This window comes from Sander lucioperca, chromosome 2 (genome assembly GCF_008315115.2).
Source record: "Sander lucioperca isolate FBNREF2018 chromosome 2, SLUC_FBN_1.2, whole genome shotgun sequence".
Classification (NCBI taxonomy): domain Eukaryota; kingdom Metazoa; phylum Chordata; class Actinopteri; order Perciformes; family Percidae; genus Sander; species Sander lucioperca.
Genome location: NC_050174.1, coordinates 12,559,541 through 12,584,049, shown reverse-complemented (window position 1 = coordinate 12,584,049; position 24,509 = coordinate 12,559,541). Strand labels below are relative to the sequence as shown.

The 24,509-nt window shown below is 40.6% G+C and overlaps 1 protein-coding gene and 1 long non-coding RNA gene across 5 annotated transcripts in view; one reads left to right on the top strand and one right to left on the bottom strand.

Moving 5' to 3' along the window:
- LOC116056700 overlaps positions 1-23,806 on the bottom strand; it is a 50,450-nt gene extending 26,644 nt beyond the window's left edge. For 3 of the 4 annotated variants that reach the window (XM_031308989.2, XM_031308991.2, XM_031308990.2), the window contains exons 1-6: positions 23,416-23,806; positions 17,021-17,116; positions 16,152-16,354; positions 15,543-15,709; positions 12,906-13,040; positions 8,238-8,326 (exon numbers count right to left, since the gene is read on the bottom strand). In XM_031308989.2, coding sequence (XP_031164849.1) covers positions 8,238-8,326; positions 12,906-13,040; positions 15,543-15,709; positions 16,152-16,354; positions 17,021-17,116; positions 23,416-23,454 — 729 coding nt within the window. In that variant the 5' untranslated portion in view covers positions 23,455-23,806. The remainder of the gene's footprint in view (positions 1-8,237; positions 8,327-12,905; positions 13,041-15,542; positions 15,710-16,151; positions 16,355-17,020; positions 17,117-23,415) is intronic. The other variant, XM_031308993.2, reaches the window with a different exon arrangement.
- On the top strand, positions 896-18,914 carry LOC116056702. Its single transcript, XR_004106633.2, has 4 exons — positions 896-1,010; positions 15,462-15,694; positions 16,271-16,376; positions 18,635-18,914. It is a non-coding gene; the product is annotated as an uncharacterized LOC116056702 (long non-coding RNA).
- Positions 23,807-24,509: the final 703 nt, after the last annotated feature.

Genomic DNA, 24,509 nt, shown 5'->3' with positions numbered 1-24,509 from the left:
TCTGCTGGCCAAGAAATTGTCAGAATCATAATATATTATAATATTATATATTATAATATATATATATATATATATATATATATAATATATAGAGATATAATATTAGTGCTGTCAAACGATTAAAATATTTAATCGTGATTAATCGCATTAATGTCATAGTTAACTTGCAATTAATCGCACATTTTTATCTATTCTAAATGTCACTAGATTTCTTTTTGTCCAATTATTTTTTCTCATTTTAATGCTCTTATCAACATGGAAAAGTGGATCGGCTTGCTTTGTGCTTTTGTCACCTGGCTTTGACAAGGGGGCGGATAATTCGCATTAGCTGTGTGCTTGGCCATCAAGTGGTATTTCAGACTGGACGTGCTGCGATGATAGCTCAGTTCACAACGACAAAACACACAGATCACTTTGGTCTTGTCAATGGAACCATTTGGCAACTTTTTGAAAGTAAACTTTCCATTCTGAATCTTATTGGCATCCATTTCGGCGTCCTGCACTCGCCATCCACTCAAAACGTAACGTTAGCCTACTACTCTTTGGCCGACTCACAAGCCCTTTTTTTATATATATTTTACAAAGTCCGTTCCCACTAGTCTATTACCGTAATTTAATTGCTACTCTCTCCCTCGGTTGTGCGGCTTCCAGTGCATTTCATAAATTAGAGCTTTTATCCAATCAGATTTCCCCTCTGTGCTGTCTCTGGGTGAAAAATCTACTCTGAGGCCTGTTTAAGCAAGGACAATGTTGTTGATTGTCATATTCTGTAGCCCATCAAATTTCGTGTTTGCCCTGTTGGGCGTATTCTTTGACGGGACAGAGCCTTCTAGTTGGCCTTACAACCTACTTCGGCATTTTTTGGACGAGTTAATGTACAGTGGCCGAGAAGCAAAACTAGCTAGCATCACATAACCTTAGCAGTAACGTTAGTTTGTTTCGAGTTTTAGATGCAAAGTTAATGAAAGAAAGGAAGATGTACTTTTTCTGCAAATGATGAGCAGCTTTTGGTAAGTATAATGGATTTTTTTTTGCATTTTAGTAAAATGATTTTACTAGCTTCGCCTTTTACTGCTTGCTTTAGATTGTTGCGGCCGGTGTTAAAGGGTTTGAGCAGTGTCAGTGGTCGCTGTGCCTCTGTGTGTGCGTGGCGTCATGTGTGTTGTTGAGCCACAGCAGCTTGGCTGGAATTTGTGGGGAAGCCTGTTGATCGCTGATTGTGTTATTTGTGTTTTTGATTGCTTTGTGGTCATCGTATGAGTAAATGTGACCGGTTGTTTTTGTTTCTTTGGTAATTACATTAATTTGGACTATATGTAGGCCTAATGCAGCATCCTGCCATACTGCGTAAATTGATGGCTTCAGTCATCATGTCTCTGCAAGAGTGTATTGAAACTCTAGGTGTTGAGCCTTGTGTTAAATCACTTTATTCCACATGATAATGTCCTAGTGTCATGGTGTTATCCAAAGGTGGTTCAATTGCTGTAGGAAAGTACTGAAGGCCCAGGTGTAAAATACACGGCTCGCCACTTCTCTGATGCAGTTTATACAGTATTAGCTTTCATTTTGATTAAAGAGCAGACAGTCACTGGAAACTGCAAATATTTCCAATATTACCAGTTTTAATTCTTTAAACTGCATCAGAGAAAAGCATGCTGTTAACAACATGGCGGTTTTGTCATGAAAGTACTACAGATAAGCTACAGCTGATCAAAAAGTGAGGACTACTATGGCTTGTACTTCATAATTTAATGTTTATATTCAATAAGACAGAGTTTTCAATGTAAATTACAGTAAACAGAAACAGCAACAAAAACAAAATGAAAGGAATATTAAAATAATAAGAAAAAAGAATATGTGTAACACAACACAAAGATAGTAATACAAGTATGGGAAAAATAAAATGTGAAACACTAAAGTCCTTTAGCAGCATATCAACGTTTTAAAACATTTTTTACACCCATGGTGGATGTAAAAATAATCAGTGTACCGTTTGTGATGGTGATAGTTCGAAGTCAAGCTATGGCTTTTTGTTTTGATATGAAGGTGTTTTTTTTGGTGGTTTACTTATGGTAATATTACGAATATGACAATAGTACTATGAGAAGAAAAGCTTCTTTCCTAAGGAGACATTCTTCTAACCCTCTCAGAAAGGGTTTCAATTGATTGATTGCCAAGTTGCCGGAATACAGATTGGAATAGTTGAAGAACAGCCCTTTGTGTGCAGCATCTCTCAGTGTAAGACAACGTTTCACTGACCACTTTTAATGACAGAAAATCCAACTTTGGACTTTGTGGAATTACAGTTGCTGACCAAGATCTTCGAGGACTAAGTATTTACAGTACCAGTGACCAATGGTTTGTGTGGTCAAAAGTAGGTTAAACCCATGTACAGTATCGTATGGCATACAGAGAAGTTGTGCATCAAAGGGGAATTATTCTCCCTTTAATCTAACTTTGTTTGTAACATCTCTTGTTTTTTTTTCTAATGGCATCCTTTCCTTTATGTTTCCTTTACCCAAATCTTCACCTGTGTCTCCGTTTCCCTGTCACACTCTTCATCTCTTGCTCTCACACACTTTGCAGCTTCATCTTTCTTTCACACTAGGCCCCAATACACACACACACACACACACACACACACACACACACACATACACACACACACACACACACACACCCTCCCTTTCTCTTTGGTTGTCTTTGCTCCACAGGTAGCAAGTCTTTAGCGGCTGCTTGCAGTTCTCCCAACCTGCCATCATTATGCACAATAGCCTTAGGTACAAAACTCAGGCCTCATAACTCACGCCCCGCGCGCGTAAATTCCCGTGCAAACACAGTCAAAGCAAAAATACATTTCCTGCTGTCGCTAACATCTCCGGCAAAGAATTAATCAAGCGTTCATCCATTTAGGCTCTTTGCATACCCTTTCCGTCAGAACACAGAACGCTAAGAGAGTTGCAAGTTCTTCTCAGGCGATCGTTTCGCCACCCTGATGAATCCATCAAGCAAGGTTTGATTTATACATCTGTCTGTGATCACAGCGGTACAGCTACAGCAAATGGGGTGGCAAGGAGCGAGCTGACACCACCCTGCTCAAATACACACATGCAAATGCACGCACACATGTGCCACATATACCACTTGCCACACACACGTGCACAGCCAAACTCACACATGCATGTGCTAACAAACCAGTCACATGCTCTTGTTCGCACTCGTGCGCACACACCCGTACACAAGAGTATTAGCCTACTGCTTAGGAAGTTTTTGGAAAGACAGAGGGAAAAGGGGAGGGGGGTAAAAGTTTGCAGAGAAAGAAGCCCAACTGTCTTTCTGTCTGTCTTTCTCATATGGGCCTTCTCCGCATGCTTCATTCGCTCAGCTCTAAGTGCAGGGATTTGGGGGCCAAGATGCAAGCACTGAGTCTATAAATGTTTTGTTTTGTTTATTTGTTTGCCCTCAAAGCCAAAAGAAGCCACAGGGGGAGAAGGAAAATGTGGGATGAGAGAAAGAACAAGAGTTTCAGAGAAAATTATGAGGAAGAAACATCAGGGCAAGTTATACAGTATGAATTATACAGTATGAATGATTGTCTTATGTCCAAACTTGCTTAAATATGTGAAACAATACACAGCCTATAATGTGTGTTACAGCCAAACAAATTAGTATCAAAATTATTTTCACATAGCAGATACAAGTGATGTTTTTTGTGTACATTTGTCTGAATGTATTCCCATATAAAGCGCTACAACACAACAATGCTTTCGTGTCCTGATGGCATTAGCAAATTTCATGCTACTGTAAATAGGATGTTATGTTTATGCCTATAGATTTTGAATAGAAAGATTATAAAGTGGCTACAGCAGTATGTATTAATGAATACCCTCACTAAGAAAATCACCAAGGAGCAAGAAAGAAAGAACCAGGAAGTCAGAGAGGAATTGAAAGAGAGGGATGGAGGGGCGGGACACCCTGACTTCCTGGTCTTCAATCTTAGTCCCTGGGAGGCCCACCCTGCACCTGCTGTCTCCTAGTGCCTCTCATCAGAAAGGCATTTACCGAGTGCCGTGGCTGCGGGCCCCTTCATTAGTGAGCATAATTATTTGTGCAAGTGGCGTAGGGCAAAACTGGCCCCGCATAAACAAACAGAAGGGCCGGAGGACTGTGAACAAACAACATTAGAGACAATCAACGTTGCCAAAATGAAACCTAAAGCGTACCTCAGACGGAGAGATGGACACCCACACACAAACACACATGCACAGAAAGAATTAAACAAATAAATCCACAACATAAAACATAGCAAAGAAAACGTCCAAAATAATGTTAGGTCGTAAGCAGATGCATTATCCCATAAGCAGATACGCAGACGTACACACACACACACACACACGTTATGATAGCCACACTTATACAGAACAAAAGATGATTGATTTTGTTGTGAGAAAATAAAACATTACAATTATTTGGATATTTTGGTGGAACACTGGATTAGCCTATGTTCAAGATTTCAACCTCAAACCAAAATGCTAACTTTTATTACTTTCCCACCCCTCCCCTCTCTCCAGTCTCAAGAGTGGAAATAGCTTTCAAAAGACAGAAAAGAAAGAACTCTAAAACAGAATTGGAATACTTAGATGTCCATATTAACATACGCAAAAAAAATATTATTCACATAATCATGACTGTGTGTGTGCTTGTGACCGTGGGCTCCTGTCCTTCCTACAGTTCATCAACTCCACAGCATGACAACTCTTTATCCAACCAATGCTTCATCTGCCAGCGCTAATTACTGAGCCATGAAAACCTCTGATACACACTGCCTGGCATGAATATGTGAATAATGTATTTTTAGTATGTTAATTAATTTGACCTTCATGTAAGTGTTACACACAACATTACATACAAGCAAGAAACAGCTTCCAACTTCTCTGTTACCTTGTGCCAATTTAGCTACTAGCTGTCATGTCTCTCACATCTACAGGTGATGCTGCACAATGACTGTGTGCCCTTAAGCAAGGATCGCGACCCCTTTTGGCTCATGTGGTGACTGCTAGCTGCTAGCTGACACAGTGCTGCACCGGTCTATTAGACAATGTAGCATCCTCTGTACACAGAGACAAATTGGTGACTTTTTAAAAAACAGAAAGAAAAAAAATCCCAGTTGGCTTGACCACATAAAAGTAAATGCCACTGTGTGGGCTGATTACTGTAGAGAATGAACGAATACTGAGGAACAACAGCAAATATAGAACATTTTATGATGCATAAGACACAATATGTTTCTGCCATAACATAAAAACTGCCACACAAAAATAGATGTAAACAATACATAATAACTAGAAATGACTAAAGGCAACTGGTAATTTCTAATACAGAATTTTACCAAGTAGGCCTACTTATATTTTTAGTTTTTAAGTTTCCTAGAAATACTTTAAAATCTATAGAATGTATATAGACTACGCAAGCTTCAATGGATGTACGACCACTGCAACTCATAAGGACTTACAGTGTAAATTGCTCTTGTTATTTATTTACTTAGTGACCAAATGTCAGACAACAAGCCAAATTGTTTTTGAGGCTACAATAGAAATTACAGCTCTGGGCTTCAAGCATTCACAATAAAAACAGTAGTGTTTTCAGTGCAGACATTTATGGAGGTGATGCACTCTGAGCTGTTTACTTTGTTTCACTCACTAAGATTCTGTAACTTTAGCTGGTAATTATTAGACATATTCTGTTTCTGGAAAGCAGAAATACTGCATGCAGAACCTAAAGAAAGTAGATATTACAACATGCACGGACTGCAGCAATAAGGGAACGTGCTTAGTATAGTTGCAGGTGTAGCAGGGGCATTTTGAAAACAACAGAAAAATAGCACAAATTTAAACAGCAAACAAGTAATTGATATAGCAGACAACCAGAAAAGTCTCATTCTTGTGGTGCAGACTGAGATTTGACGTACTGAATACAACCATATGCTATAAAGCAAAGCTGACAAGGTTGCATTGCAAATATGTAACTTAGCATAGCTTTCACAGCTTTATCATTATACAATGTGACACCTTCAACACAGCTGTTTGTACATGCTGAATTACAAATAAAAATGATCACATAGCCCCACAGACAAATTCATATAATTATTGCCCATCTGCAGCAACATTGGAAAGTTTTCATGATATTTTAAATAGCAGTATTTGTGCCATTGTAGCCAAACATGAAAATATTTTTTAAAGAATTGATAGAAATATTTGCGCACATTGATGAGCAAATATAATTGACACACATAAACATCGAGACAGGCGCAGTGATTTTGAAAGAATAAAACTCCATTCATTCACACTTTTCTCTTACATAATAAAGGAGCACACAGACTGACTAATGCATGTTTGTACAGAGTAAAAAAATACATTAGTCAGTCTATACGATGTGTCCATATCGTTACACCAAACACACTCTGAAGCTTTTCTTCTGCTAACTAGGCAATCACAGCCTCAACTCTGTCTTTTCTTTTACTGCTAACACACACACACACACACACACACACACACACACACAGAGGGACAAAAATCACATTTTGACAAACACATAAACCATTAAAGACTAATTGAATCTAATTTATTTAGTTTTCTGGAAAGAATCATTTAAGGCAGAACTTCCCTAAGCCCCCTCAATAAATGACACTCTCATACCGTTTTACTCTCTTTTCAAACACAATTAAAAAATAATATATAAATATATACACACTGCAAATGACATGCATATAAGGAGTTCATTTTGGAGCCCGATCTCAGGTCATTAGTAACCCACCATGACGCTGTGGAGTTGGAGGGTCCGCTGGCGACGCAGGCCCCTGGCCATTTATTCTATATTAAGTCTCTAATGGGCCCTCTCTCTCTCTCTCTCTCTCTCTCTCTCTCTCTCTCTCTCTCTCTCTCTCTCTCTCTCTCTCTCTCTCTCTCTCTCAGTCTCTCTCTCTCCTGACACACAGCATGCAGGCACAGCGCTGGTAAAATATGCACAGAAAGTCCGGTGCACACATACACAGACAAAGCCATTCAAATGAAGGGTTATTTATTCGCTAAACGAGGATCTGGGTGTTTAATGTTCCTTGGACGTTAGGTAGTTTTCTGGGGGAGGCAGAGCCATACCCCTACGGCTACAGACATCATTTATTTTACACATAGCCTAATACCACACGCTAGGCAGCCGCTGAGAAAAATGGGCTTTGGAAGTGAAAAGGAGATATAAAAGAAATAATGAATGATTTTTTTTTTGTTGGGGGGGGGGGGGTGATGATGGGAGGGGGGTGAACACATTAGAAGTTGCAGCAGGAAGAAAAGCAAGGGGTAGGCTTAAAGGCTTTAAGCATCCTCTGTGTGTTTGTGTGTGTGTGTGCATGCGTTTGCAAATGTGAATAGGAAGAATAAGAGAGTGACAGAGATAGAAAGATAGAAAAGTCAACACAAACATTCCACAAATGTGTATACAATTGTGTGTATGTTTTAGTGTGTGTGTGTGTGTGTGTGTATGTGTGTGTGTTGGATTTTAGGATATCAGTGGGGAGGCAGGTAATACCTGGTTGTGTATGAGGCTCTCAGGCCTCCATTTGCATCTCATCCAAATGCAGAACATCACAACATCAGAGGGGCTCCTCTACTTGCATAACAACACATCCCCAAAATGACGGCACCAGTGTGATGTATCCAAAACAACAAAGCCATCAAAAGTAACTTTTTTTTTTTTTTTTTTTAAAGAACCATGTTCTTGAAAAAGAACCATGTTCTTGAAAAAGTTTTATTCATTCATACATTTTTCTTTTAAAAAGTCATCATGAGTTTCTTTGAAAACAACTAACAAAGGGAAGTGGACCACATTATATCTGAATATAATCACCCTGATGTATTAAAAGGAACCAGTGAGGCTAATGAGGCCATTAATGTAAGTAATAAGTATATTAATTAGCCATTATTTCTATGTCAGCACACAAGCTTTAAGAATCCACATTTACATAGTTTTAATTGTTGTCCTGTAATAATATCTTGGGTTTAATTTACCCTTAATTATAGTATTCTTCTTCAACATTCAAACATTCAGAAAGATATTGTCATATTTCAAAAGAAAACAAAATCCCTGAATTTGGTAAATATTGGTTGATATTCATGTTTTAATTGATTGAAGAGAAACTAAATGGAATCCAGCATTTTAAGATGTTTTTTAAGATTTAAATTTACCTCCTTATATGTGGTCACTGAAGTAAGTGCTATGGTCATCTGTCCATCAGAAAATTCCTTCAGCTCCAGAGTCAGCAGCTGCTCCAAGTCTACATCCAGTCGGCACACACAAACAGTTATATAACACACACACACACACACACACACACACACACACACACACACACACACACACACACACACAAAAGAATACAAAACAATTTCATAACGGACAGAAAAAAACAAGCATGAAGGCCCTCTCCAGAAGTGAGAGGTAATAGAAAGGATGTTGCGATACTACGGAAAATGTGCCATCGAGCAAAATAATACTACAGTGATTATACTGAACTTTAAGCAATGAAGTTACCTGACAATTCTGTCAACGGCAGAGCACAGAGAGAACCTCCAACTATGTTAAATGTATCCACATTTAGTTTAAAGCCTCTTCATCTTGCTGGATTGGCAGTTACGTTTAAAAACAGTGTATTGTTTGGCCTCCTTAAACTGTCATTTTGGCAGTTACGTTACAGCTTGTGATGCTCATGGATGTACAGTATTAAGTGAACGGCATAGCCACACAGCCTGGCTGCCAATTTGTTCCAGTGTCCACTCACGTTACTGCAACGGAAAAGTCCCCTGTGGCCAATAATTTTCTCTGTCAACCACCATTATAAAGAGACGTGTAAAACTTTTACAGATAAAAGTTTTACATTACATTAAGTATTAATTACATTACATATTATGTAATATATTTACTGTAATAAATCCAAAAATGACCCCAATGTATCATCAGATATTAAGGAAACATGCTAAGTTAAAATACTATCTTTTCTGACAATGCTAATGCCAGTATTTTCTCCTTTTGAAATTTACATTTCGTGACGGAATTTCTGTTTGTGTTTTGGCCTGTGTGTTGTTATCAACTGCCCAGTTTGACAGCCAGGCCGGGTTGCCAGATATACCTGTAGAAGCTTAAACCCAGCACGCTACAGCTGTAACGTTAGTATGAAAGCAGCTAACAAAATGAACAGGATCAACAGAGAAAAATTCTACCCGACTTAAAAACAAACCGGCATGTTTCTAACAGTTGCGTGACAAGAGACGTAACAAACCCCGGGTAAATATTGGAGATGTATTTGAAAGATGTAGACAGCTTAGAGCCCAAAAGGACACCGAGTTGGCTAATTGTCCTCCTGAACAGGTAAACATTAGCTTCAGGTAATTTATCACGGCTACAAGGGATGGGCATTTTATGTCATTTCAAAATTTGTGTACTCACATTGAATTATATAGCTAGACTACCCAAGGTGGTTACTCGCAAAAACAACTGAGACACAGCCAGTAAAGTGATCCCGACTGGTCCTGGCTAACACTGCCATGCTAACCCTGCTAACTGCTAACGTTACCGGAGGACCAAGCAAGCGGGCCACGGCTGTTTACAACGTGTAGCCTGTTCAGCGGCCGTAGCCGACAACGGTGAGTTATTTTAAGCCAAGAGAGGGGGGTTGTTAATCGGAAAGAGAGGACCGTAAGTTTGCAGTGTGTTTAGCGATTGTTGCCGTAATTCTAAGCCAATAAAGTGTGTTCTGTCAGGTGGAGAGGACGGCAAGGTAGTGTTATTTTTTGTGGTTCCTACTGTAATTCTAAACCAATGAAGTGTGTCTGTCCGTCGGGTGCAGAGGACACCGAGATTGTTGTGTTTTTAGTGGTTCCTACTGTAATTCTAAGCCTAGGAAGTGTGTCTGTCTGTCGGGTGGAGAGGACAGTGAGGTAGTTGTGTTTTTAGCGGTTCCTACTGTAATTCTAAGCCGAAAAAGTATGTCTGTCAGTTGGGTACAGAGCGCCGCGTGAGCACAGGCTTTTATGACAGCATCTAACGTTAGCTACTTCTCTGTACTGTGAAGTAATGTCTGGCTATGGGAGACAAGCGTCTAGCAACAAATGCTGCGGTCTCAGACTGGCAACCTCTTTAAACTTCAAGTCTGGGGAGGAGGGGGCAGGGGAGACGACTCTCATCAGTATTTTGAATTTGTACTGCAGTAACTATTTTAAACACTAGCTGTCAGTATTACATATTGCATCTTAAAACTGCAATGGTCAATTAACACTTTTTGTGTGTTATTAATTTTTTAATCCATAATGATTTTATATTTGTAGAGGTTTCCCAGACCCTAGAAAAGCTATTATTATGTGTGTGATGTCATCCCAATGTAAACCTTATGGGCTGAACGGGAACGCGTGGGTGGAGCAGGAGAAACACAGCGTGCAGGAAGCAAACCCAAAAAGCAAACCCAAAAGCTAAAAACTATCGTGGTTTATGCACTCAGCAAGGCGTTATTATGAATCCCACTACTTTTCTTGGCAAGACAGGATTGGCCTGGCGTCCATGCTTGTGCGTTAAGGTCCTATCCCCTGACCAATGGGGCTCCTGACCCTAACCACTCAAGGTCAATGCCTAACCTCAACCATCTGCCTAACCACTCTGCGCAGGGTGTGTCTTGCCAAGAAAAGTAGTGGGAATCATAATGTCTCAGTGAGCAATTTTTATTCAAGTGAGTGGGTGCCATCTTTGAGTCTGGTATCCAGTTCTTACAATACATCTATGGTGATGCTACAGACTTCCTGTTTAGCCTACATTGTTGATTGTTTTTGATTGGACTACTACAGATGTTTCCTAGCAGCTGTTTTTTACATTACCAAAATATTTACCAGTTCCGACATTTCTTAACTTTAAATGGTGCAACCCCAGTTTAGTAACTTAGTAGTTTGAAACTAGCTTGTAGTTAAACTTAGAAAGAACTTACAAATAGCTGGTGCAACCAAATTCAGGGCCACTGGGACACATAAAAAGAATGGGGCCATCATTCATTTTTTATTAGGTGCTTTTCCTACTATAACAACTCAAAATGTCTGCCATAAAAGGTCTATTACAGCTTCACCTGTATTGTCTGTTATTTGCTTTATACCACAATTTGGTGTGTCCTGCTGTATAAGATGACAATATGATGAGGATGGTAGAGCACTGTACAATTATTATTGCGTTGCATGAAGGAACACAGAGGTTCTATATCATTAAGACACAATCCATATAACCAAAGAGAGATGGGTTGTATGTCACCCCATCTCTCTCTCTTCTATGTATAAACTCTTCTGTGTTCAATTAAAGCCGTTCTGCGTGTTTAAATAGTGATCAATTAAAGGATTTTTTAAATAGAGAATGTTTTTAACAGTAATAATGTTTTATCTGACTTCCAATCTGGTTTTAGAAAAAGGCATAGTACAACATCGGCAGCTCTTAAGGTTTTAAATGACTTTATTGAATCCATGGACAACAAGCAGCATTGTGCAGCCCTTTTTATTGACCTTTCTAAGGCATTTGATACAGTGGACAACATAGTGCTTAAGCACAGACTGTGTAGGGCTGGACTTTCTGAACACACTGTCAGCTGGTTTGTTAATTACCTTACAGACAGAACTCAGTGTGTGCAGGCGGAGGGCAGCACTTCTCGCTATCTCAGAATAACAAAAGGAGTGCCTCAGGGGTCAGTCTTGGGGCCACTGCTATTCATCCTCTGTCAATAACATTGATCATAATGTGTCTAATGTAAAATTTCATTTTTATGCTGATGACACTGTACTGTATTGCTCAGCACCCACCCCAGACCAGGCCCTCTCCCAGTTACAACTTGCTTTTAACACGCTTCAACAGAATCTTTATGATTTAAAACTTGTTTTAAATGCTGAAAAAACATAAGTCATGCTTTTTTCAAATTCAATATCCAAATCAAACCTGCCTTCAATCCTCACTTCCCAGGGTACGAAGATTGAATGTGTTTCTGAGTACAGATATCTTGGTATTTTAATAGATGAATCTCTTTCTTTTACACTTCATATTCAGCAGCTAGCAAAAAGATTAAAACTTAAACTAGGTTTTTATTTCAGAATCAAATCCTGCCTTTCATTCGAATCTAGAAAGAGGCTGCTTGCTGCCACTTGACTTGACTATGGTGATGTTTTACACATGCATGCTTCGTCTCAAAGTTTACATGCACTGGACACTGTAGCTATACCATGGATCTCTGAGGTTCATCACTGGTTTTTAAGCCCTCACTCACCATTGTGAACTGTATGAACGTATTGGATGGCCTTCTCTATCAAGACGGAGACTTCAAGACTGGTATATCTTCATATACAAGGCTATTTTAGATCTACTTCCATCCTACCTTCTGACCTTTATCAGTTTAAATAGTATCGGGACTTACAATCTTCGTTCCCAGGATCTTTTCCTTCTGTCTGTTCCAAAGGTTAGAACTGAACTGGGGAAAAAGGCGTTTAAGTTTGCTGCTCCCTCTATATGGAACAAGTTACAGAAATCCATGAAACTTAATGAGCTGGTCTCATTGGTCGCTTTTAAGAGGATGCTGATTGACTTGGAGGCAGCCACATCTGGCTGTAGATGTTTTGCCTGATGTGTTTAGGATTGTGGTTGACTTTGAGGGATTTGCTGTTTCAGTTGTTTTATGTTTTTAGTGTTTTTGTGTATTTTGTGTATTTTGTGTTTGTATGTACGTGTGTTTGTACTGCTGCCTGTCTTGACCAGGACACTCTTGAAAAAGAGATTTTTAATCTCAATGAGTCTCTTCCTGGTTAAATAAAGGTAAATAAAATAAATAATAAAATAATATGCACCTTGTAGCTTCGCTGCATCATGTTGACCTGCAGTGACATCACTCCAATGCTCCAAGGATCTCATGAGCTCCTCCAGTTGTGCTGACTGACGGCCATGTTTGATCCACAAAGCTTCACTTTGCAGTTGCAAGGCCTCTGTGGACACATAAACACACAAACACATTTGGGTGTGTCAGGATGCACACTCTGGCTCTTGTTCATAAGTTCATGTACGTTCAGTCTTGGTTCAATAACAAAAGAAAATAACTTTTTGTGTTGTTTTTGTGAAACTTTGTGTGGAAAATCCAGTAAGGTTAGACTTTACACTATATGTACACAGTGCCATCACTGAGGTACCACAATAGTTAGTAAATCAACACATTTAATGAAAGGCAAGAGCAACATTTGGGACAATGGCCATGTGAGCTACTTCAAGTCTTTACAATTTTGTGCTTTTTATGCTCCACCAAATATTTCCTATTGGTCTCATTTTAATCAAGACAACTCAAAAATATATGCAGTTTGTAGAAAATATCCAGTACAACTATACATTGTACATTTACTGTAAATAAAAGCTGAAATGTTGCTAAAATAGCCATAAATAGCCCAGTTCAGTATATAAACCGATAAAAAGTTATATATGTCCTCTGGTAACATTTGATTTTAAACAGAGTTTATGAAGATCAGGAATTGAGCTGAGCTACTGAACTCTCCTGAAAATGCACTGTCCAAAGAGCTTTCACAGAGAAATAAGAGAACTGGACTACACACAGTACATCACTCTCCTACTCTAATCATCTCTCTTTTTCTATATGTGTCTCTCGACTTAACTTTCACTCCATCCTTAATTCACCTTTTCGCTATCTGACCATACTCTGTCTGTTCGTCTTTCTGTAAATCACAGTGAGAGACGGCAGAGAAGAAAAGTAGCAGTGTTATTGAACCGAGATCACTCATGTCTTCTGCCCGACCTCCAGCTGCTGAACATTGACAACTTGAGTACCTGTTTGGCAGGCTGTAACTGACTTAACAACACACACACACACACACACACACACTGCAAATTTACTACTCTTTGTTGATCAGACACAAGTATTTGTGTAGTCACCCTAAGTAGTGTAGTGTAATTTTAATTGCAGTAAACCATCTAGTATAAAATGTATGCTATTACTTATATTACTAATATTATTGTACCCAAGCTAACACAGATACACACATTCTGTTGTGAGACTCTCATACACAGTACATACGTAGAAACACACGTTTTGTTCTCGGCCGCTATCTACCTTTTACTATTTTCTCTATTATTGTCTTGCCTTTTATCCATTTAAAACATAAAGTGATTTCTCTTTGATTTTGTGTAACAATTTTCTTACTTAGGGACCGTTCGGTATTTATGGTATGGACCACCGGAGGAAAATAGGGGAGGATCATGTCTTTTTATTCTTTGTTGAGGGGAGGGTCACCCAACTTTTGTATTCATGAAAAGAGCAAAATTTCAAAGTGGCTTGTTTGATGCATATTTATCCATGTAGCTCTCAGTCTCGGCCCCCTAGCAGATGGGTCTGACTATGGCATTACGGGATTACAGCAAAATACGGATCTTTTTTCTCAACGTGTCTTAAAGTGTTATGGTGTGACTGCGCTTCTTTACTGCGTTTGGACAGGCATCTCAACAGACTGTAGGTCCAACACTGATTGTTCACTGTTACATTTTAGTTGAATTTAAGTGTCGGGGCATTCCGCCACCGTCTGTCTATTGCGTTCTAAGACAGCCGTGCCGCGATTGGATTTCATAAGGGCGAATTGTTAAATTGTTACAATGTAATTTAAAATCTGCTTTAAAAATAAACATATGTGTTTTGGATAATGTTCAGCTTCGGCACCTTTACCTATGTGCTAAAATATAATGACTGAGGAAGCCTAGTGACGAGTCCATAGCAACCAGTGTTGAATTGTTATTTCCCAGTGTCCTTTGCTGAATGGTCTCAATGTTTTATTGTTTTATTTCATGTGAATACTAGTTTACTAGAGGAGGAACTTAGTATCTGAAGTAATGCAGTAATGCATGAAGTGTGCATTTAGTTTCCATGCTTATTGTGTTTCCACAACAATGTTAGTGAGTAAATCTACTGAAATGGCCACCACACCATAACAGAGGAGTGGGATGTGTAAGATGAGAATGCAGAGGTTAACTCAAGTACATCATGGCTGTAAAAAATCAAATGGCATCTGTACTTCTATGTTAAGTGCAAACTTGCATGCAAGGGGAGGGTCGTGCCTCTTTTTCAAATCATGTTGGAGGGTCATAGAAAAATTATTACTGGCAAGGGAAGGATCACGTCTTTTTAGCCTAGAGGTCCCAAAACTCCTCCGGTGGCCCCTTAATTAAATAATGAACAGCCCCTTAAGTGGAAAAATATGACCTGACAGAACAAAAACAACTCAACAGACTAAACTAACTTAAATAAAAAAGAGTCACATTATAGGACTCTGTGTGTCTTTCAGCACTCTTCCTTACTCACACTCACCACCCCTCATCTCTCTCTTTCTCCATCTCTCCTGGTGGGTGTTAAGCGAGTCATGTCAGGGGATTTGTGTGTGTCCTCCTTCATCGCCCCATTACACACCCCTGGGGGGCGCCTGCGCCTCCCTCACCTCCGAGAGTCTCCCCCAGCGCTGCTCTGATGTGCTCTGCTGCCTCTTGAAGAATCTCCCCGGCAACTGTCGTCACCACGGACGATGCCCCATCATCCCCTGCGTCCTGCTGCCCGTCATGATGGACCACTCGCAGGATGCTGGACTCCAAGGTGTGGTACTCAGAGCTAGGATAGGAGAAGACAGGGGTGAGGGAGATATGGATGGCTGCAGGGGAAGGAGCCATGATTGTGAGGCATTTGCATAAATACAACTCCCCTTTGGGTCATGAGTGATGCACACACACAGGCCAGAAATGCACACCCAAACATACTTTCGATCTCATTTTTGCATCAACAAATAGTCTTCTGAGCCAAAACCCACTGTGTCTGGATCTGTTTGGTGTGTGTGTGTGTGTGTGTGTGTGTGTGTGTGTGTGTGTTTGTGTGTGTGTGTGTGTGTTTGTGTGTGTGTGTGTGTGTGTGTGTGTGTGTGTGTGTGTATGTGTGTGTGTGTGTGTGTGTGTGTGTGTGTGTGTGTGTGTGTGTCACTGAACCGTGAACTGAAGTTATCTACAAACTGACCTGGTGTTTGTGCTATAAAATATTTTGCGTATGTGAGTGTGTTTACCTATCTAGCAGTCCATCTCTCAACAGTGTGAGGGAGAGTTTTCCGATGTGATGAAGCTTCACAAGGTCTACATCCTCTCTCCACAGCAGCGAGCTCTCACAAATTTTCACCTTCCGCAGATACCTCACCGTCTCCCCGGGCAACTTAACGTCACATCGCCGGCGGCACAGCACTGGCACACACACCCTACCTGACGTTTCCTTCTGGAGCACACAGACACACATAGTAAGTCAAAAACAGAATTGGAATCTGATGTTCCCACAAAGTTAAGCAATTAGTATGTTTTATTTGAATAAATTAAATTGTTAAAGCTATAGTGTGTAGTTTCTGCCGCCCCCATGAGGAATTGTAAGTAATGACAACAAAACTGTTGGCGCGTCCACATGATACAAGCCTTCCGTGACCACGCCCCCCCCCCCCGACCAACGCAGTTGCTAGTCGCCGACTGTTCGACAGGGTATCGAGGGACAAAACAGCTAAATAGGGGACAAGACACAGGTGTGCTTTATCATGTGAAGGAGTGTCCTTGATTACATTTACATATTGTAGGAGGAGCAAGTGGCTACCTGATTCAAATGCCATTTAAAAATTACATTGAAAAGGTAAAAGCTCAAAAGGTTAGGTGATACAGCAAAAACAGTATTCTATGACAATAAGTATGTAGTATATACTGTATAGACAGAGCACATGTTTCTAAAGTGAGGGCTGATAATATAGATTCACTTCATAAGAGTTGGCTCAACTTCCAGGTGCTACCAAGCACTGGTAGGACATGTGCCTTACTGTATATGGCCTTTTAACCTATGAAATCTTTGACCGTCTGAAACACGTCGAAACACCTGCACACTAACAGATAGAATTCATGTTACCTGGCTGAGGTGTAGTGCTATGCACAGTGTCGCAGCCACAGTGTCAACATCTGGCTCCGGTCCACCTAGAACAGCATGGATGGGATCCTCTAATGCCTGGAAACACATAGTACATAAACAAATTGTTGGCTTCTTCATTTCTAAATATGCTTGATAATACATCATTCAATGATATTTAATTTCTTTGTTCTCCAACATCCAACAATGGAAGTAGGTGACATACTGTACATCATTGTTTGATTTGATATCTGATATAACAGTTTCACTTGAAACTCCTTAAGCCAGCATGACTGTGTTATATGAAACCAACTGTATGCATTAATAATGAAATCATGGTGCTGCAAGGTTTAGCTAATGCTTGAAAGAGAATAATATTCAATATGCACTTCACTAGAGGCAAAATAATTTGTAACAGTGAAGCAATGGTCGAAATTAGCGAGAGAAACGTTTTCACTGGAAACTCAGAGTAACACGCGTATCAGAGAAGTGATGAGTCCCATTAATTTAACTAAACAATGCAGACAAGCGCTCCTCATTTAGGTTAAGTGGACATTAATGGCAGCTCCATTACAGAGATTAAGCATTCATCTCTGTGTGAAAAAGGCAGAAAATTAGGTTTCTCCCTTCATTTATTGACTATGACTCTTGGTATTAGATTTTAATATGGCATTCCAGTATTGGTACTTAATTAATAGTTATTTACCTAGAGTTACATGGGGGCACACACCCAAAGGTCAAGTCTCTGGACATTCAACATTAATCTTTGTGAAAATAAAAACATTTTTAGGAATTCAAAACATCATAACATAAATTAGCAAAGGCTTCCTCTTTAATGACATGCATCCTCATTCATTATACTTACTGAAAGTGAGAAGAAACACACAAAATCACACTCACCCATTCCCATCTTGCAATGGGTGTTCTGTGTCAATCTGTAATGTTTTATCTAAAACAGATAAGCTGACTCACCACTAGTACAAGCCTGCTCCGCCGCCTGCACCATTAATCAAGCAGCAAAATGTGGATACAATGAATATCCCATCTATTTGTAGCTCATCTTAATGGGCTTGTAGGATGCTCTGATTGGAGGGGATGTAGCAAGTTTACACAAAGAAAAAGGCCGGTAGGAAGCCTTGACCATTCATCTTTCCTGGCTTGATAACAAAACAAAACAAAACAAAACAACCTTACAGCCACAAGCTCAGTGTATCCTCCAACTTAAGCTAACACACAATACATTGGCTTTGTGGCATTGAAAAATAACTTTGATAGAAGCGCATCAGGACTGTCGAGTGAGTATTTGAAGTAGTATGAGTTTGACAACTTCATACACTTTTTGGTTTACCCTCTTAAAATTATTTGGCAAAGTTATTCAGGAATCAGACATAGGTGGTTAGTTTTGTGACCAGAAATCTTTACCAAAATGTTCAAACTTGCTAGCCACAAATTGCATACTTAACAGTGCTCCATTTTTCAAAGAAGACTAGTTCCTCCTATCACAGTGAACAATTTGGCCTATAGTTACTTCTTCTTGTTTAAATGAAAGCACATAATGTTTGTGAGAAAAATGCAGTTGCATTCCCTGCATTTCCCTGTCCTGTATTTGAATTGCAGATTACATGTACAAATGGTTTGCTGGTGACTGAACAGCTTTCCCTTGTGGACAATCTGCAGCCGGCCAGACGCTATCAAATGAAAGTGCATTGTGAGTAAGATACAAGCCAGCTCCATGCTATCCATCTAAATACAAAGACGACTAAATGTTAACTGTGATTGATTGACTATTGACAAAATGGCTTCAACGGCTGCCTTGAAAGTAGAAAAACAATCTTATGGTGTGCACATTTGTTTTGTCAAATATACAATGGAGGCCGGTGATTTTGATGGAGCTGAATGCTGGGAATAGATGAATAAAGTACTGATTATTATGCATGTGGAATGGAGTTGGTTTCTTGTTCCTGTTCACAGGGCCCAGGCATGGATTGGCCATCGGGAGTAGAGAGATCACATCGTTGGCCCACTTGTGTGTCTTTCATATGAACACAGGCCATTCACATCCTTGGTCTTTGACTGACCGGCCCACAGAGAGGAGAGAGTTCACATGATTGGCCCACTGGTTGGTTTCTCATCTGAACCAGGGGCGTCGGACTGGGGGGAAAAGGGGGACCGAGTACCCAGGGCCCTCATATGAGAAGGGACTTAAAAGATGCTAGAATGAATAGGTGGATGCGGGGAGGGGCCCATAGAAAATCTAAGTCTACAGGGCCCAGGCTTTTGTGCTACACCCCTGATCTGAACACTGGCCAATCATATCCCACTATGGCCCACTTCCATCCTACCATAAAGAGGGAGCACATTTGAGTCCCGCCCCCACCGGCGGCGAAAGTAACTCCACAAAGTGCCGGTAGCTAGCTAGCTAAAAACATGAGATTTAAGGATGTCAAACGATGATTTTAGCACCTTTTGTCTATCAGAGATGACAAGTTAGCTGTTAGTAAGCTAATGTTAGTTATGTATTAGCAAGCTAAAGCACTTGCAAACATAGTACTATAACTTTCTGATTTATCCACATTCCACTATAACACAAGCTGCAGTTTAACTTACAGACTTGTCTCTTATTACTATACAAGACATCTTGATGACACCCAGGCTCTACCCTCAACCTTTAGCCATCTTGCCATCAGGAGCCAGGCAGCCTTTTTGAATCAGTGAGTACATTATCATACTCTCTTACTTACCACTCAGCTAAGTGAGAGTATCAGGGGCTGGTATGCAGGGGTCAAAATGAACTTTTTGTCCACCAGCCAAATGGCTAGTGAATGTTAAAATTTTACTTTTTTTTTGGCTGGTGATTCAAGCAAATCTACCTGCCACTTGCATTTATTTTATCACCATTTGGCTGGTAAATGGTGCTAATATTGAATCCTGCTGGTATGTACGTTTGTTGAAGGGGAGTGCAAGGACGGTTGGTGTCCAACTGATTGTGGTGGGCTGGTCTGGGTCTCAAAAGTCCAGGGCTGATTTTTTTACCCCAGTCCAGTCCTGGTAGGGCCTTACCAGATTCATAGAGCCAGATGGATAAATGAAATGAGAGCCCGAAGCACAGAGAGGGAGGAGAAGAGAGAGGTTAAAGGCTGTTGATTAGACTCAGAATGAGAGAGGAAGGAGTGGAGTGAGATTGGAGGAAAGACGGCAATGAGTTTGAAGAGGCTTATGGAAAAAGGGGAGCTGAAATGTAGGTATGGGCAGCAGATTGATGAATCAGACATGTAAAGGAGTTTGGGAAAATGAACAAGGAAAAAAATAGAGGAAAGACAGGTGAAAAAATGTGATAGGGAGAAGAAAGAGAAAGGAGGAAGAAATTAGATAAGGAATGAAGATGAGAGGCAAAAAATGGAAAGGGAGAGAACACTATGAAGAGGAAAGAGGAGAAGGTGTGTCAGAGAGAGAAGGATAAGGGAAGGAGGTCTGCAGCCAGTCCCTTCATTGGAGAGAGAGAAAAGGAGAATAAATCAATACTATATAGCCAGAGAAAGGAAGCCATGCATTAGCGAGAGAGAAAAGGCCACCAGTGTGTGTGTGTGTGTGTGTGTGCGTGTGTGTGTGTGTGTGTGTGTGTGTGTGTGTGTGTGTGTGTGTGTGTGTGTGTGTGTGTGTGTGTGTGTGTGTGTGTGTGTGCGCACACGAGCATGCATTGGCCATCAGATATCCTTCAATCTGAGTGCTCTCCCTCTGAGCTCTTTCCCCTTTCTCACCACAGAAGCCTCTCCTCTCCTCTCCTCTCCTCATCACAGGCCAGTTTTCGAATATACAGTATTATGAATCTCCTTTAGATGCCCTGCTGCCTCAATTTGTATATTCAGCCAAATATCACTCTGAGAAAAAAGCTGTGATGCCGTAAAACCTTTAAATGTATTTTTAAACAGTAGATGTTTACATATCTGGTGTTTGCACCCATTTGAGTAACTGAAGCCTGTCCAAGCACATTAGATTAAAGTCAAGAAAACACTGTTAACAAGTCACCAGTCCATCACCCACAGACATCTCGACTGACTGCATGTCTCTGGACACAAACTTGAAGCACCCAGAGGAAACCCTCTTACTGTAACACAGGCAAAGAGACAAAAAAACACAGGAAGGACCTGGGCTGAGTATAATTTACACTATTTGTATTAGAAAAAAAGAAGAAAACAGTTAGTGATTTGTGTGGAATATGCTCAGTGAACAAATCACCATGTTCTTTGCACAAAGAAAAAAGTAAATGTTTTACATAAGAAGATTTAGACTCCATTGCAGTAATTTTTGAGAGATGGTATCAATATTCTGATGAAGAACATTTCAGTCCATGCTTTCTTTTTTCCTTTTCCTTTTGGTTCGGTCATTCTAATAAATGATTTTAAAATAATTGTACTTTCAATAGCCAACCTTTGTTTTCACAGCAGGAGTGCCTAGAAAGGCAGTTAAGGCAATTTTGACCTCCTTTATCTAGCAATTTGTTTTACATCTCACCTATTATGTGTTGTAGTAGAGATTTATTGGAATAAATTGTAACGTTGGCGCACCTTACACACAAGATTTGAAAATTACAAATTGTGTGTGTGTGTGTGTGTGTGTGTGTGTGTGTGTGTGTGTGTGTGTGTGTGTGTGTGTGTGTGTGTGTGTGTGTGTGTGTGTGTGTGCAGACTGAGAAGGACAGATGGTAGAAGTCCACTCAGCACATTGCTTCAGCTCTATGCCAAACGATGGGAGAGTGAAGGAGGGAGAGCTGTGGAGCTATACAGAGAAAAACTGAGTATGAAAGAAAGATAGGTTCAGTAAGCACTAAGAGCCCAGCCAATTAGAGGTATGGATGTTCTGGACGGTGGCCTACAGAGAGCAGAGAGAAAGAGAGAGAGGGAGAGTGACAGAGAGTGGTCAGCAAAATAGGGAATCATCAAAGTTTATATTGGAGAGCTGGGAGAGAGAGATAAAGTGTGTGTGTGTGTGTGTGTGTGTGTGTGTGTGTGTGTGTGTGTGTGTGTGTGTGCATGTGCACGTGTGTGTGTGTGTGTGTCCGTGCGTATGAGACAGAAATCATGACATGTATTACACTTTACCTGCAAATTCGATGACACTCATCAGTTGCCCTCCTTATCACTCAATTACCCTGCTGTTCTCTGATCTGCGGATTTGCTTCTTTGATCTTCTCTTCTCCTCAGCTTTCCCCTACGTTTATGTGAAGTAAATCCTAGATAAAAGCTCTTATCCTCTTTAAATTTAATTCCAGACAGTCTGTTCATATGCATTTTTGTATTGTGCCGACAGACACCTGTTTACATGAATAAACAGTCAAGTTCAATATTCTGAATACTGTAGAATGGCTGAAAATATCATTAATTGAGAGCATAAAGCAATTACAAGCCTGCATGAAAAACAGCACCAAGTTGACTCAATAACCAAAACAGCTAAATCATTACTATTAATTAGTCACTGATAGTAGTGTGTGCTCTTCAGTGGCCGGCAGACTTTTTCTGATTAATTCCTGACATTGGGAATGTTCTATACTCTATACTGAACAGAGAAATTAAACAACTCAGCCAAAATATAAATGCCTAAAGTGTAGCCAATATCAACTGGGCACTGAGTCATCACAAATCGTCTTTGTAGCAGGTGAGAATATACTGTATGTGTTTACAGCTCAGAACCTTTGAAAGATACCGTCATGGCCATGCACTGCAACTGATAATATGGTCATGCCATTTAAACAAGCACATATAGAAAGAGCTGTTTTCATGGCCCTACAGCCCATAGCCCAAAGGCATGTAGGCTACACCATCCATGAAAGGCTCCCTGATGTGAACGTCTGTGCAAGTGTTGCAGGACACTCCTGGCAGACTAAATGTACACAGACCAAGACTGTATACAGAAATGTAAAAAGAATTGAGCCACATATCCATGATCTATAACAATATGTTTGTGCCCCAAAGGTTCCACAGTCATTTAGTCTATATAAATTAGGTTGTTTGGTATTTGCATGAGGCTTTTTTTTATGTGTGAACCAATATTCAGTCCGGGATTAAATGCAAATCATGAGTCAGTATCTGCAGAGCAACCAGATAGCAGGGAAGACAGCCTCTGGCTAAACTTGTTGATGTCATGCCTCCCCCTTATCAGAAATAAGCTCCTCATTCAAATCCACACATTGATGTTCCTGTAAACACAACGAGCTCATTCCCTGTACTGTCATATTGTCGAGCTACAGGTGCTTGGGGGACCGATAAACGTGAGAGGCTTTTGCCGTACGCTTTTTCAGCAACAGTAACGCAGCCTGTAGCACAGCAGTATGCCTTCCTGTCATGGTCTCATTCATTACACCCACAACCTGGTGTTAACGCCGCTGAAGGCTCTCAACTCACCCCGAGTCTGCTCTGGACCCTCCGCAAATACTCTTCCATGCCGGCCTGTGTCGCTACGGCGTCGCTGCAGATCTCTCCTTAGACCAAGTTTCGGCAATAAGGCTGCTGCTGATGATGTGTGTGTGTGTGTGTGTGTGTGTGTGTGTGTGTGTGTGTGTGTGTGTGTGTGTGTGTGTGTGTGTGTGTGTGTGTGTGTGTGTGTGTTTTTTCCCCCTCCGCTTCCGAGTCCCCCGCTGCGCTCGCACTGCAGCACTCTCTGCTGCTGTGTGTGCCGTCGGTCCTCCCCTTCTCTACGGGGCGAACCCACAACACCGAGCAGTGGGTGTGACGGCAGGAAGAGGAGATCCGACGGAGGCGCGCTCGATGATTCAACCGCGCTTCCTGCGGTAGGGAGCCCCCCCCAACCGTCCCCCAGATAGCCTACACAAAACACACACACGCGCGCGCGCACACACACACACACACACACACACACACACACACACACACACACACACCTATCCTATACCGTAGCGTAGCCTATGCCTCAGCGTCTACCAATGAGAAAAATAATAATAAATAAATTGTAGTGCTCCAGGACCACGGACAGCACCCTTTCATTGCCAATGGCTTGAGTGTTGATTTCAGCCCCCTCACACTCCCGCAATTTTCACAAATTCTTTCCATTTTGCCGCAATATGATCAAAACCAATGCCAGAATCAAAGTGCACTGCAATGCCTTTCTGGACTGTGTGTGTGTGTGTGTGTGTGTGTGTGTGTGTGTGTGTGTGTGTGTGTGTGTGTGTGTGTGTGTGTGTGTGAGAGAGACAGGAAGCACTTTAATTAATGTGAAAGACGACCATGTCAGTAACAACCAGAGAAAAGTCAGCCATGAAACTTTAATATTTAAAATGGACAAGGTCTCTCTCTCTCTCTCTCTCTCTCTCTCTCTCTCTCTCTCTCTCTCTCTCTCTCTCTATATATATATATATATATATATATATATATATATATATATATATATATATATATATATATATATATATGTCAATGCCAATTGACAACTGGCCGGGGACTACAGCTGGAAATTAGCTGTAGAGGCTAAAGCTTCTCCT